This window comes from Sminthopsis crassicaudata, chromosome 5 (assembly GCF_048593235.1).
Source record: "Sminthopsis crassicaudata isolate SCR6 chromosome 5, ASM4859323v1, whole genome shotgun sequence".
Lineage (NCBI taxonomy): Eukaryota > Metazoa > Chordata > Mammalia > Dasyuromorphia > Dasyuridae > Sminthopsis > Sminthopsis crassicaudata.
The window spans coordinates 243229391-243245235 of record NC_133621.1 but is presented as its reverse complement, the minus strand read 5'-3'; the positions used below and the strand labels follow the sequence as shown (position 1 = coordinate 243245235).

Here is a 15845-nt window from a genome sequence, read left to right as displayed (position 1 = left end):
TTTTCCCACCCTATGCCCTCTTGCAGGAAGAATAGCTCCCTTCTTACCAAAGACTATCCTTAAATTTCCTGTTTTACTGTCACACTTGTGGGGCAGGATTTCTGAATCCATCTTGAAAACAGCTCGTGCCTAAGATTGCTTACTTTCTTCCTAGCTCTGGCAGGGAAATATTATTGAGCAAATATGACCCAACAGAAAAGAAAACTGGATTAGAAATCAGGTGTGGTTTCAAATCCCACTTGTCACCATCTATATCACCTTGAGCACTTAATTTCTCTGGGTCTCAAGTTTCTACATACATAAAATGAGGAGTTGGATTGAATGGTTCCTGAAGTCCTTTCTGGCTCTTAATTCTCATGACTGTTCTCACTTCTATGACCTCCCCTTCCAATCAAAAATGAAAATAAGCTCAAAGAGGGATGGAAGGGGTATTCAACCAAAGATGTAGAATTCTTGCCTTTTAGATCTGTTTTCTCTGTCCTCACTTGGTTACTGGGGCAGCACTTCTGTGATCCAAGGGCACCCCTGCTCTTTCCCCTGGTTGGCTGAAAAAGGAAGGTATGATTGATTTAGAAGGTTGGGGTCTAGGATAGAAACTGAGCCATTAGTCTGATACGCTCCATACAGTGCAGCCAGTGATGTGTCTGGTGTGGGACAAGACTGAGAGCTTGAGCAACTTCTTGAAGCTCACTGACTATTGTTACTGTCAATATAGTGTTTTGTTTTCTGCAGCACTTTCTTTACTTCTAAACTGCTGAGTAAATGAGGCTAAGGCCACAAGCTTGAACCATAAATCAGGAGCTGGAGAGAATAGTATAATGACAAAGGTTGAAGGGACTGGGGTTGGTAGACTTGTACTTGCTGGGGTTACTTGCTGCCAGTTGGGACACTATTATAGTTTATGGTTGAATCTACCAGGGCAAGATGAGACATAAGTTCCTAAGGGCTGTCTAGCCCAATGTGGCCAGGTTCCTAATTATAGGGCAAATAAGGTATTTCAATGGACACAACCTCAACAAGACCTAAACATTTTAAGGTTCCATTTCTCCAGGAAGGCAAAATGAGGTCCATCTTTGGGACTCTTAAAAAAAGAAGCTGAAAGGAAAGATCCTTGAATATAAGGAGAGTTTTCTTCCTCAAGCTACTATGATTAGTTGGGCAGGTCATTCCTCACTCTTTATTCTGCCCCACCTCATCCTCAACCTACCACTTCCATTTTTCTAATCTCTAGGGTAGTCCCATTTCCTCCCTCTTTGCTCATTGTTTTTAGTTCTTCCTAACTGCAGGTAAAACAGTTCTTTGAAGATGATAAAAGGGCAAGGTTCCCAAATTCAGCACCAGACTAAGAATCAATCCATGTTTACGTTCTAGTTCTTTTTTGTACTTCAAAACCTTAAAAGGGTTCTTTTTCCACTCTAAGCCTTTGTTTCTAGCCTGTGTGACAAAGGGAAAGAGGTATTTCCCTTTCTGCCCCATATGGCTTCAGGCTTCCAAGCTAAGCACAGTATAGAGGGATGCCAAATGATTTCACCAGGAATTGCTTTCAGAAAAGCAGTTCGAGTTGCCAGGAATAGGGCTTTTTTGAACATTTTTTATAACCTCGGTTTTCAGAAAAAATCCTTTTCAAGCCCAGTAACAAACCCTTTAGAGTTTAGAGCCATTGATTCTTTTCCTCCCTGGAGAGAAAGTAAGTATGGGGCCTAATGTATGAGGTTACTAGCCCTAAGCAGAAGCTTAAGGAAATCTGGCTGAATTCAAGGGCATTAAAGGTGGTAACATCCACTGACCTAAGGTGATTGGGCTGGGATAAAGTGGAAGAGTGGCTAAAAGAGATTGATTGGTGATTGAGTATGCCCCATAGAGTCAAAACTACAGAGACAGACTTGTATAAATAGGTGTTGATTTGATTTAGCTTGTCTTTCAAAAATCTTGGAGGGTCATGGGCCTTTATCTCATCTTCTCTGGAGATATAAGGTAGAATTTGTTTGGAAAAATGAAGGTCTTATTGGTCCCAGAATGGAGGAAGAATTCTCACATGGGAAGGGGTATCTGCTCAGATTATAAGATAAAATGCCAACTTCTAAAGAACCATTCTGATGATATATGAAAGGTGGCTAGGAAGTATGTTTATCTGTTGAACAAATAACTATTGGGCGTCTGCAGTGGTAACCATCTGACCCTACAATGTGGTAGGAGCTTTAGGAAATATGGAGATAGTAGAATACAGTGTGAGAGAAACTTTAAAGAGACAAAAGGAGTGGATTAAAAAGAGCACAACAGCATGCAAAGTTAAGTGTCCAAACTCATGGTATGTGGTTCCTGTGAAAAGTCATCAAGATTCTTGGAAGTTAAGGAAGTCAGAAAATAGAGATCATTTTATACTAGAGTGGTTAAAGAAGGTTACAAAGAGGAGTTGATACTTGAGTTGAGCTTTGAAGAATGGATAAGTGAGAATAAGAGCAGCCCCAGAAGTTATGAGTTAAAATATTAAGTCAGGACTGTTTTTGGTGTGATTTGGAAGCTGAACAAATTGAGGGGAATGAGAGAGAGGAGACAATGAATAAGTATAGTTCTATATTCTCTTGTGTCCTGCCCTCTCCATCCCCTAAATTGTATGGGAATTCTCTGATCTCAGTCTTTGGAAATAGCTGCTGCTAAACGGGAAACCAGAACAAAACGGCACTAACCAGTTGAGTATGTTCACCTAAGGCACCATTCTTCAGTGTGTTCTCCTTCTTACTATTCCTTCTCACTTCTTCCTGAGTCCTTTTGACCTCTCCCTACCTTTCTCTTCATTTCTCTAGGTATTCTGAGGAAGGCAAGAGTTACCAACATCTACTCATTCTGATCAAAGAATTTTGAAACTGGCACCTCTCCAAGTAGCCTCAGAACTTCAGCCTGATAACTTTCCTCTTCTCCAGCCTCAGGGCTGAATTTAAGATTACAGTCTGAAGTAGGGCTTATCACACTAGGTATCTCTGCCCTTTTCCTTAAGTTCTTTCACTGGCTTTGGCTCCTTCTCCTTCCAATATCTTCCCTAAGCACACAGACCTTTGCCTCTGCCTCATTCTTTCTTACCTGTCTCATCTCCTTTCTCCAGAAGAGGTCTCAGATGCCATTTCTGAATGACTTTTGGGCCATGTTCTAACTTGAGGGCCATATTGATTCCAAGCACAAAGATGAGTTGGGTCCAACAGCTTAAGAAAGCTGTGCCAGGAAGGGACTATCTTTACAGCAAGGAAGTAGGGAAGAGGATAGGAAGATAAGAGGTGGCCCTAGTCTAAGGGTCCTCTCCCCAATATCTCAACTTATAGCTGCCCTGCCACTTAAACCTCACTTCCCTTCTCCTAGGTCCCATATATTCTCTCACTCATCTCCAGTTTTCCTAGGGCTTAATTCTCTACTTCCACTACTGACTGGCATTTTCACTTCAGCCTTTTCCTCCAGACCCAGAATTCTGGGCTTAAGATTCAAACTTGACTTTGCCACTTATTTGCTGTATGACCTTGAGCATGTCACCTAATATTTCAACCTCAGTTTCCTCATCTGTAAAATAAAGATAATACTTATAATATCTACCCAAAGTGTAAATCTTATGAGGATACAGCAGTAAATACTTCTTAATGATTTAATATCATATAAAATATTTTTATTATCTTGAGAGGTAAAATAGTGATAAAAGGCTAGCCTCAGAATCAAGAAGATTTGAGTTCAAGTTTCATCTCTGACACATTCTGAGAATATGACTATTGGACAAGTCTCTCTGGAAATTTTCCAAGACTCTACATAACAGAAATTGTTTGCATTAGTAAACATTTGGGTGTTTCCTGTAGCAATGAAATTGCAAGATTGGGTGAATAATAGTTCTCTGGGTCTTCAGGTAAAGCATTTATTAAATACTTAGCATATGCCATGTACTATTCTAATACCAATTATTAGTCTCAGACTTATCCAACACTCTCTTTTCTGGGTCCTTCCTGTTTCTCACATTCAAGCTACAGAAGAGAGTGTCTCATCATCACGCTGATGAACAATGACTGTCTCAGGGAAGGGATAAATCCTTATATGGATTTAGAGATTATAAGAAGGGAACTGTCAAAATGGGGCAGTTGTCTTATCATGAAGCAACTTTAGACTAGACAGGTACATGATGGAAAGTGGAATAGATTGAAAGAAAGAGTGTTTAGATTTGTGGTCAAAGTACCTGGGTAGGAATCTTACCTCTGCTACTTCCTCCTTGCATACTGTTAGGCAAATCATTTCTGTTCCTATCTTTGGTTTCTTCATAAAAAGAGGAGATTAGAATAGATCAGAGCTTTCTATGTCATGGACTTCTTTGGCAGCTTCATGAATCTTATGAATGACAATTGAATAAATGAGTGAAAATGAATGAATAGGTGAATAAAGCAATTATGAAGAGATTACTATGTGCAAAACACTGTTCTAAGTACTAGGATGCAAATAGAAAAACAAGATAGTCACTACTCTCAGGGAACTCACCTTTAATGAGGGAGGCAACATATAGGTAAGATTTCCATTGCTTGCCAGATGGAAAAGCCCCAAGGTCTTTAGGGTACAGTGATAAAACAGGTTGTAATTTCTACTGATAAAATTATATCAGTTTTTGACATTGAACCATTTGATAATGTCAAAGATTTGGGTGTCATAGTGATATTTTAAATGTATAATATAAAATATACAGATTACTTACAAAGGGAATCAACGATATCAAAATGGGGTTACCAAAAAAAATTTTTTAATAAATTAATGGAACCCCAGAAAAGAATCTCTGGGATAGATCATCTCTATGGGCTTTTTTCAGATCTAGATTTTATGATCATATGTATGTGAACCTCATTTGGATAGATAGGAAAGAAGGCTGAGAAACATGCTCTCAGCCAACATCTGTATTTGATGATAAAGATTTCAGATTTGTGACAGCTCAGGCTGATATGAGGTTGAGGAAATAGAAAGCCTCAGAGATCCCCTAGTATTGGTACTTTCTTTTTTTTTTTTTTTTTCATTCTGCCCTGTCTCTCCTTAATTTTACTTTCTTCACTGCAGCTTCCTCATTCATCTTTCTGTCTTTGCAGATGGGACCCAGGTGAGCCCTGGCCCCCAGTATCCCAGCCCCCCTGGCACAGGTAAGAGCTGGACCTCAAAGTTAGGGAATTGAAGGAGTACTATAGGCAGGGCACAGGAAGAATAGGAAATTGAAGGACAAGAAAAGGAGAAGAGGCAAACCTTTAAGAAAATGGAATGAAAATGTAGGGGTAGAATTCTAAGCTTCAGGTGAATAGGGAGAAAAGTTGGTTTGTTTCATGGGGAAGAATTAAAAGTCCTAGATCTCATCCCTGGTTCAAGGGAGCTTAAAATGAAGGAAGAAGACAGGTCCTCTTCTTATCTTTATTGAATCTATTAAGGAGACAGGGTAGAGAGGTAAGGAGAAGAATACCATCTATGCTCTGTTATTTAGGCTTAATCCTTGTGTAGGAGGTTATGTACAGTTTGTCCATGTCTTGCCATTCCCCACCTCCTGCTCTACAACTTCCTTGAAACCCTAGGGTTCCTTTTTTTTCTCTTGCTGGTCAGCCTGGGAGGGATTAGAACCAAATGTTATTCAGTGTGTTTTATTTTTACATATGTATATGTACACATATATGCATTAAATCATTTTCACATACATAATTTCACAATAACCCTGTAAAAAAGGAAGAGTGAGTATTATTATTCCCAGTTTATAGATGAATAAATTGAAGCTCAGAAAAACCATTTGCCTAAGATTACCCAGTATCCAGCACTAGAACTAGGATTCTAACTCAGGCCTTCCAGCTTCAGGTCCACTGAAAGTCTTTGAGATTTCCACTATAACTTTAATCTCATACTCCCATATCTCCAATATCTACTTCTACATACCCACTTCCAGTAGCTACCTGAAATCTTGGTTAGTGACCAATCCATAATGCCCCCAATTCTCCTCACTTCCACATCCATCCTGTGTTAGATAAGTTAGGACATTAAGGTACAGGGTTCATCTGAAGAAAGAACCGAGTGTGTCTGAGATCTATGAGGAGAAGAGGTAGGGGACAGAGAGAGACTGAGATGTGCAGGAGTTACAGGGAAAGTAAAGCAAAAGAAGGTACAAAAGAAGGCCTGACTCCTACTACAAAATGTAACAAGGAAAACCACTCTCCCAGTATACATGTGATACCATTTTAGATACTGTGGGAGGAAGAATTTTGAAACTAGTGAGGAAGATTGGGGAAAATGCCAGATAACTGGTCCAGAGAATAAATGCTATAGATCTGGTAAGATACCATGGAGGAGAAGAACCCTGAGTTGGACCTTGAAGACTAGATAGAGTGAAGATAAATGGCAAAGTGTAAAGAGGACAGTCTAGGTAAGAGGAACTATGTGAACACAAGCATGAAGCCAGATAGATGCATGGAGTGCTCTATGAACAGCGAATAAACTTGTTTGACTGGAACAGAGAGTTTATGTAAGAGAGCAATAAGGATAGACTGTGGAGGGTTCCTTTGAGAGGGATTCCCAGGTACCTAGGCAGCAACCCTCCCACTTGAAAAGCCCACTAACTGAGTGTCAGTTGATATAAATTTGTATTGATGTAGATAGTGTTTTAAGGTCTGCAAAGAACTTGGCGTACTACATTAATTCATTTGGTCTTCACAAATAGGGTGCTATTATTGCTAATGCTATTATTAGTTCATTATTATAATATTTTAAAATACAGTGTAAAGTACTTTAAAGTACAGTACCTGGCACATGGCAGGTCCTTTAAAAAGGTAATTCCCCTTACTGCCTGCCTTCCCTTTATTAATATCTCCATTTTACAAATGGGGAAACTGAAGTATATAAAGATTAAGTGACTTGCATGATATAACTAGAAAGTATCAGAGAATATATGAACTTGAAACAGAGGAAAGGAATAGCATTTTTACTGTCATAATCCTTCAATATTTAAAAATGTTATTATGAAAAAGCATACATAATTTTTTCCAGGTCCAACCAAAAAGGTTAAGTACTTCTGATCTAATCCAAACTTCTTATTTTATAGATAGGGATACTGAGGTACACAGAGATATAATCTCTATAATTTCATGACTCCTCTGAGGTCCCATGGCTGGATAGTGAAAGAGTCAAGACTAGAACTCTAGTTTCCTGGATCATAAGCTAGGATCCTTCCTTACTATATTACACACCTTTCCATTAACACCCAGCAGCATGGCTTCTTGCTGTGTGCCCTCCTTTGAGGCTGGAAGCTCAGCCTTGGAACATTTGACATCCATTTCAATGGAAAACTTTTTGCCCTGCAGTCTGGCAAGAGGTTCTGTGAGCACTGTTAGGAATTACCTGGGGGTAATTCACTTAGCCTCCCATTGCCCCAGGCACTTCTTTAAGATTAAAAATTGCCTGGAAGAATGCTAATCTGCTATGCTAAAGGAGTCCCTTTTAAAGGATCTCCCTACATCATAAATGTCCCCCTAAATTTTTTTTTAATTTACAATGTTTAAAAAGATAAAAGCCCTCTCTCTCTTTTAGAAGATTTCTTCAGTTCTGTTCTGTGTTACCAGGTAGGACAAGCACTACCCTCCACCTTCTACAACTTTCCCTCCTTCCTTCCTTCCCTCCTCCCCACCTTGAGCTTCTCTGACTGAAGGGACCGCCTGTGCTTGGTGGAACCTGCTCTGGGAGCTGGCTATAAATAGCCATTTTCATCCAAAACCTTGGCAGGGTTCCTAGCACCATGGAAGGACTGGCCTGACTGTGGGTGGGAAGGGCACTCCAGGAAGAGGCAGCTGTGCCTGTAGTCCCTGCTGTGCCACTGGGTACAGAGGGCACTGGAGGATGCAGGCATTACATTAGCATAGACCCAAATGCACTGAACGATTCATTTTCGTGGCTAAAATTGCCCCAGTAACCAGGAGTTAGGAGCCTAAAGAACTGTAATTTGGAGGTACCAGCCATTTAGCTTCTTCTCATGCAGGTCCTTTCTATTTATTTAGCATATGGGGAAACCAAGAGGAGTCTAGGTCCTACCATATTGGTGGAGGAGTTGAATGAGTTCATAACAAACTGTTAACTTGATATTTAGTCCATTTAAAGTCTATCTCTACTGGGAAGAGATCCTTGAATTCTAGAGAAAGCAGGATTAGTCATAGATAAAAGAAGGATTAAGGGCATGATAGGGGCTGAGGGCCAAAACAGAGGGCCAAAGGGACTCGCTCAACAACTCCAAAGCTTGCTGGCTATGCCCCATAGAGAGAGCCTCAGTTGTAAGCCATGTGTGTGGATGAGATGGGCAGGAGAAGTGATCAGGGTAGGTCTCTGGCACCTTTGTGCAATGCTTCCTGGTATTTCCAATTTGTGTCTTCAGCCAGTTCCACCATCTGTTCTGGGCTGTCAGTTCCTCAGGTCCAGCCCATGGACCTTCGGGTGGGGCAGAGGCCCCCTGTGGAGCCTGCATCAGAACCAACTCTGCTGGCCCTTCAGCGCTCTCAGCATCTGCACCATCAGCTCTTTCTTGCTGGTCTCCAGCATCAACAGGTAGAACACATTCAGGTAAGTCTCTCCCAGGACCTTAGATACATCCCTAAATCTACCCCATACAACCACACATTAGTCCCTAAGTGTCTCCCTCACTGGTGTCTACCCAGACTCAAGCTTCTACCCCTCAGCCCCTTATCCCCTTTACTCTCCTGATCTTTCTTCATCACTCTATCCCCAGCTCTCCCTGGAGACTCCAGTGCAAGAGGCATCAGGAGGCCATCAAGAGCAGGAGCTTAGGCAACTTCTCTACAAGGACAAGAGCAAACGGAGTAAATAAAGGAGATCTCATCTCATTGGTTTTCACCCCCAGAGGCCCCTGACTCATTTTGGTTCAAGTACCAGGGCTGGTTGGCTTTCCCTGGTTGTCCACCTCTTTGGTGGGAAATAGGAGACAAGGGAAGGAGGGGGGATGGGGTAGAAAGAAGTGTTGTAGATTCTCTGGTCCTCTCCATAACTGTCAGCTCCAACATAGCAATTTATCTGGCTTAATCATATATGTGTTGTATAACTTTGTTTGCTGGCTTCAACAGAGAAGAAGAGCAGAAAGGCCTAGGGGATGGGGACATCCAGTGCTAGGGGCCTAAGCTGGACAGAGAGTGTATGAGGAACCATCCACCTACTCCTTCCAACACTCTAATTTCCCCTACCCCCAGGTGCTGTGGCCAGCCATGCTGTGAAACAGAAATTGGCTGAAGTCATTCTGAAGAAGCAGCAGGCAGCATTGGAAAGAACTACCCATTCCAGCATCCCCTTCAGGTGAGTCCTTTCCTCCCCTCCTCTCATCAATGTACATTAACTCCTTACTTTCTAACAAAAAAGCTATGACCCCAAAAGCACATACAAACCAGCTTCCTCCATTCCCTCACCTCCCTCAAGCTCTCTGACACCAACCATCCCACAAAAAGAACACAGTTGCCTTCTCACACATATATACCTTACACAAATCCAACAGCAGCCCACTACCTACAAAGTCCCCCTCCTTTAAAATCCTCTTCAATACAAACATGTGTCACAATATTTAGGACAGGTCATCTTCAGTAGCCAGAATAATCCATGCTCCATTGGTCTGACCACCTGACCCAAGAGCCTTAAAGCCTCCAAAATACTAGATAATAGTGCACTGAACTACTCTGATTAATCACTGAGAGTTTTTTAAGTGATTTCTGTGTACCGGGAATGTTGCTAAACAATTAGTCTCTGCCTTCAAAGATCTGCTTGCTTTCTATTAGAAGAAACTTATAAATATATACAAATACATATACACTTATATTTTTATAAATATATACAAGTAATTGAGAAGGGGGCACCACTAGCTGGGGAGGATAATAAAAGGCCTTATGTAGGATTTGAAGGAAACTAGAAGCTAAAGAGAGGAGGAAGAGCATTTCAAGCAAGGGCAATAGCATATGCAAAGGCGTGGAGATATATAACATTATATGTAAGGACAAAGACTGTTTGGTTGAACCACAGAGTACAGAATATATATAAAAATCCTGAAGAAATAGGTTGGAGCCAGGTTGTGAAGGGTTTTAAATGTCAAACGAAAAGATTGTATTTGATCCTAGAGATACTAATGGGAGTCACCGGAATTTATTGAACAAAGGATACCTTTGCTCTAGGAGAGCATGATCTCTAAGAGAGTATGATTTAGAGAAAGGAAAGACTTAAGGCAAAGGTCATTTATGATTACAGTACTGCCTTTGGGAGCCTATAAGTGGTCAGTGGAGGGTAACTGAATTCCTGCCTGTCCAGAAAAGCAGTGGGGTAGAATGAAAAAGATGCTGACAGAATCTAAGGACCAAGTTTGAATCCTGGTTCTTTTACTTACGACCTCTGTGAGCTTGGACAAGTCAGCTCCAGTTTTCGGTTCCTTTGCTTATGAAAACTGAGGGGATTGAAACAGAAGAAAGCCCATTAGATTGATAGTCAGAGAGCCTATGTTCAAATCCTGACTTGGCCACTGATGTAACCTTGAACAGCTTTTTTCCACTGGGTCTCAGTTTCCTCATGTTTCAAATGATTGGTTGGTTTAAATGATATCTGGGTTCTTTTCTAGCTCTAAATTCTATGGTCCTATGAAATGACACAAAAAGTTACTAAAACTCATTGATGTCCTTCTGGGATAATAAGAGCTAGTATTTATATATATAATGGGCCAGACACTGTGCTAAGCACTGTACAACTATTATTCTATTTGACCATCACAACAACGGGGGGATAAGTCCTATTATTTATCCTCAGTTTATGGACATAGAAACTGAGGCAAGGCTAAGTGACTCAACCAGATGTGAATTCAGGTTTTCCTAATGCCCGGCCCAGGTCTAGCTAGCTGCCTCAAAAACTGTCTTCTGGCAGCTTGTGATCCCTTGTGCCCCTCCCCACTGTCTAACTCCAGACCCTTGACCTTGCACATTGCTCTCTTACCTGAGAGACCCCCCAGTGTAATCTGTTCTGCACCTCTCAATGCATCGCACCAGGATTATAAGAAGCATTGGTAATGGAGGTAGCCTAGGTACCTAGATAGATATGATTACATGAAAGGCTGCTCCAGTCATTAGGGTCCCAGCTCTTGTGGAACAGTTTGAACATCTTCTCCACAGAACCCTGGGGTCTCTAGAAACAGAAGGAACACCCTCCACCATGCTGAACAGTTTCCTGCCTATGGTCCCCAGCCTGCTCAGTGACTCTCCAGAACACTTTCCCCTTCGTAAGACAGGTGAGTTGGGGAGAGAAGGGAGGGGAGAAAGGGGAGAGGGGAAAGAGGTGGAAGGGACTGTAAGAGAAAATATGGGAGAAATAACTCATGTCAGGGGATATAAGGACAGATAAGAGAGGGAAGGAAACATAAGGGGAGGGATACTCCTTGGAGGGTCAGTGGCGGGGAGGCAAGGAGGTGACTCTAGTACTCTCTACAGTCTCAGAGCCCAACCTGAAGCTACGTTACAAGCCCAAGAAGTCTTTGGAGCTGAGGAAGAATCCACTCCTCCGCAAAGAGAGTGCTCCTCCCAGCCTTCGTCGACGTCCAACTGAGCCCCTTGGGGGTGAGGGGGATTTAGGGAAGAAAGGGGAACTTTTCCAAACAGGCCAGGAACCAGGTCAAAGTTCCATGTGGGTAGCAGTGGGAGGTGATCCCTGACTTCAGAGAAAGGGCAGTTCGATTAAGCAAATGGATTCCATTTGCTAGACTGACTTTGGGGTTGGGGCTACGCAGAGAATGGTGAATGAAAAGTCTGCTCTTGGAGAGCAAGAATGAGAGAAGAGAATGTTGAGGAGTTAGCAGAACTAGACCTTGTTCCTCATCTTTGGACATCTTTCCTTTTTCCCAATATTCCAGATTCATCCCCTAGCAGTAGCAGCACTCCTGTTTCAGGTTGCAGCTCCCCCAATGACAGTGAACATGGTCCTATACCTGCTATGGGCTCGGAGGTAAATACCCCATCCTTATAAATACTTGCCAAGCAAAGTTTATGGGACCTAGGGAGGGCCACTGGAGTACTTTCAAGCTTTTGGAACTCAACTTGGCACTCTTGGGAATTTAGGGTACAGATCCTAGAGAGAATGGTTTCATTTGGGGAAAAATCTGAAAGATGTGACCTCTCCTCCTGCTTCCTATGGTAGGAACTTTTAGCACAACGACTTCGACTCCAGGAAAGTTCACTCGCCCCATTTGCTTTGTCAACGGTATCTACACTTCCAGAAATCACCCTGGGCCTGCCTGCCACCACTAGGGTAAGTGGCCAGGGTATTTCCTCTCCACTCTAAGCCCCCAAACCTCTTTCTAACTCTTACTTGGCATTTGTTTCTTCCTTCTTTCTTCATCTAAGTCTTTCCCTCATCAACCTCCACTCAATCCAATCTTAAATTTTCTTTATTCTTACCCTATAACTCAGTTCTCTCTTAGCTAGCCTCCTCCAGTTCACCCTCTGCTTCTTTCCCAGGCTGATGGTGACCGAAGGATTCATCCTGCTTTGGGGTCCCGGGGATCTGTTCTGGGGAGCCCGCATGGTCCCCTCTTCCTCCCCCCAGGCCTAGAATCTGAGGCAGGGGGTACTTTGGCATCCCACCTACAGCCCATCCTCATTCTGGAGCCCTCAATATCTCATCCCCCACTGCTGACTGGTGAGGTCTCATCTTACTCCTGAGAAAGGTATTAGGGAGGAAGAGAATAGACTGTAGGAGAACTGGTCCCTATACCCAAATGTATGTATAACAAATATATAGCCAGAAGTGATTGGTCTTTTCCCAGAAAGACTCTCCTATAACTCTTCTACCAACCGCCCTCCAAACTTCCTTGCTAAGCCCCACCCCTCTATGCCCACATTTCCACCCCCCCCCTTCCTCCAGGGACCATGTCCTCCTCCTTCCTCCCTACCCAACTACTCTGAGCTTCTGAGATGTTCTTCATGTTTGCCTTCTTCCTTCTTCACCTAATTCTCATTCTCCGTAGTGCCTGGGATTGGGCCACTACCCTTCCATTTTGCCCAATCACTACTCTCCAGTGAACGGCTTTCAGGGTCAGGCCCTCACACACCACTGAGCCGGACACGCTCAGAGCCCCTGCCCCCAAGCACCACTGCTTCGCAGCCACCGGGATCCCTGCAACCCCACCTGGATTGGCTAAAACAGCACTCACAGAGCAAGGTGAGGTGGGAAGTGCAGTGGGGAGGGGAGGAGGAGAAGTGGGATTCAGGGAGCATATTGATAAAGTGCTAAACTTGGTTACTATGAGTTGATGTAAAAGAGGAGGGAGAAGTTTAGAGAGAAAGGCGTTAAGACCAGGGTGGGCTGGCAGCAATTACTCTCAACCAGATAAAGTACATGGATTCCTAGGAGTCAGTGGCAGGGTAAACAGATCAGGTTTGCCCATGCCACCTTACTTCCTTCCTACCCCCTGCTTCACTGCACTTAACAGCCCTTGGCATCTTTCTTCTTCAGAGGCCCACAAAACCAAGTGAGAAGCCTCGACTTCGGCAAATACCTTCAGCAGAGGACCTAGAGACAAATGAGGCACTCATCCAAGGCCCAGAACACAGAGATCCCGGTCATGGGAAACCTGAAGTTGGTAGTGCTGCCTCCTCCCAGCAACACCAGCAGGTAGACAGACAGCCTCAACAGCCAGAGACTCCCATTTTTACAGAGTTCTCTGGGCAGGGGGCAGGGGTTATAGGAGCACAGCCAGGACAGGAAGGAGATGGGACCATCAGAGCAGGAAGCAACTCCAAGGCACTAATATCTTTCTTTCCTGCTTCACCACAATAGCTGCTTCACAATGGCATTAGCTCAACTGAATTTAAGTCATATACACACAACAAAAATGTTACAGCCTTCTTATATTTTAACAGCTCACCATCACAAGAGGGCAAGCAGTCTGAGTTTTGTCTCCAGAGGGATGTACCATTCACATTTTCCCATCTAGTCTCTTTTGTGACCAGCAGCACACATTTTAGGGCAATCGGCAGGAGCTTAAGGTTTGAATCTGTGGCTATGGAAACCAGAGTTAATTTTTCCATATGAACAGTGATCATGGCCTTATTGACTTAGTATTCTAACTAGTTAGTTCTGTGTTCTAAACTAACTAGCCAAAGATTAAATACACATTCACCCTTAAGTGAGGAACACTGGGAAATCTTCATGCCTTTTCTAGAAGAAACAGCTCTGACCTTACTTAGCAGGAACACTGCTGGAAAACCCAGTTTGGGTCCTGATTCTGGAGTATGAAGATCTGGGTCTTTGAGAGATGACAATAATTAAGCCAGGCCTTTTTGAAGTTGGGGAAACACTAAGGGCCTCAGTGGTAATGAGCAGTAGAATCCACGGGTAGGGCTTTCTGGGGAAATTACTTTAAGTTGATATAGTAAGAAAGACTTCTGACTTTAGAGTTGGAAAATTTGGGTTCAGATACTATCCCTGAAGTCATTGAATCTTTCTGGACTTCAGTATCCTCACCTATAGAATAAGAAGGTTGGATTCCACAGCCTCCAAATTCCCTTCCAGCTTCAAGATCTATCATCTTATTATCCTATGAAGTCTGGAACACAGGTGTCAAACTTGAGGGCTGGCAGATGCATCAGGCAAAATTCCCAAGTGCACCCTGATCCAACCAGATTAAAATATAATTAGGAAATGTTTAACAAGATAAAAATACAAAACAATATAGAGAATGCTAATTTGAGGTTTTCTAGTCAATATGCAGCCAGCAGACATGTGTTTTGATTTGAGTTTAAAACTACTGTGTAGGGGCAAGAGTAGATAAGTAGTGTGTAGGGCTGGAGAAATCAAATTATTAAAAAGCTGTCTTCTCTTACAGATACTCCTGTGGGAACAGCAGCAACAGTTGTTGGGTCAGCTTCCCAGGGGAAGTTTGGGGGACTCAGTACTGTTGCCCTCTACCCAGAGTGGACATCGGCCCCTGTCCAGGGCTCAGTCCTCCCCAGCTGCTCCCATCTCCCTGCCAACGTTAGAAGCACCTAACCAGACCTTAGCACTATCTTGCCCTGAAACCCCTGCCAGGACCCTGCCCTATACAACTGGTAAGACTGAGAATGTGTGTGTGTGTGTGTGTGTGTGTGTGTGTGTGTGTGTGTGTGTGTGTGTAGGTTAAGATGTGTCTGGTAAAACCTACAATTCCCTTCTCAGAATAATGTTTTTGAATGCATAAGACAAAATACATAGAGTTGCAAAGGAAAACAATCATGTTGAAATAGTTATCAAAATATTTAAGAAATGATATACCTCAAATTAAGAACCCTTGCTCTTTATCCATTCTTGTACATGAATTCTTTTTCTTTCTTTCTTGCTGGAACTCTGTCTTCCCAGAAATCAGCTGGAGTCAGGATCACTAAAAATCTTTATTCTTGATCTTTTACAGTCAAGGTCAGGGGCTTAGGCCGGGAGAGACTGAGTCAGCTTCTGTGTCTCAATTTCTCTTCCTCCTCCAACTCCTCCCATGTCACTTCCCCTTCTTTGTCCCACCAATCAAGTCAGCACAGAACAGCTGGGGAGGGTCAACCTTCAAACAAGTTAATAGGGTAATTGTCCAATTGGCAATTAGTCTCACAAGCTTCATTATCCAAGTGCATTGCTCAGTTCTATCCCTTTACACTTTCTTTTCTTTTTTCTTTTTTTTTTTTTGCTGAGGCAATTGGGGTTAAGTGATTTGCCCAGGGTCACACAACTAGAACATGTTTAGTGTCTGAGATCAGATTTGAGCTCAGGTCCTCCTGACTTCAGGACTGGTGCAATATCCACTGCACCACCTAGCTGCCCCTGTACATGAA

The 15845-nt window shown here is 42.8% G+C and overlaps 1 protein-coding gene across 7 annotated transcripts in view; it reads left to right on the top strand.

Moving 5' to 3' along the window:
* Window positions 1–15845, top strand: part of HDAC7 (histone deacetylase 7) — a 50086-nt gene that overhangs the window by 15991 nt on the left and 18250 nt on the right. For 4 of the 7 annotated variants that reach the window (XM_074270697.1, XM_074270695.1, XM_074270696.1 and 1 more), the window contains 12 exons: window positions 5094–5144; window positions 8396–8580; window positions 8747–8837; window positions 9222–9324; window positions 11169–11284; window positions 11484–11609; window positions 11903–11994; window positions 12187–12297; window positions 12507–12687; window positions 13016–13209; window positions 13504–13662; window positions 14876–15098. In XM_074270697.1, coding sequence (XP_074126798.1) covers window positions 5094–5144; window positions 8396–8580; window positions 8747–8837; window positions 9222–9324; window positions 11169–11284; window positions 11484–11609; window positions 11903–11994; window positions 12187–12297; window positions 12507–12687; window positions 13016–13209; window positions 13504–13662; window positions 14876–15098 — 1632 coding nt within the window. The remainder of the gene's footprint in view (window positions 1–5093; window positions 5145–8395; window positions 8581–8746; window positions 8838–9221; window positions 9325–11168; window positions 11285–11483; window positions 11610–11902; window positions 11995–12186; window positions 12298–12506; window positions 12688–13015; window positions 13210–13503; window positions 13663–14875; window positions 15099–15845) is intronic. The other 3 variants (XM_074270698.1, XM_074270700.1, XM_074270701.1) reach the window with 3 other exon arrangements.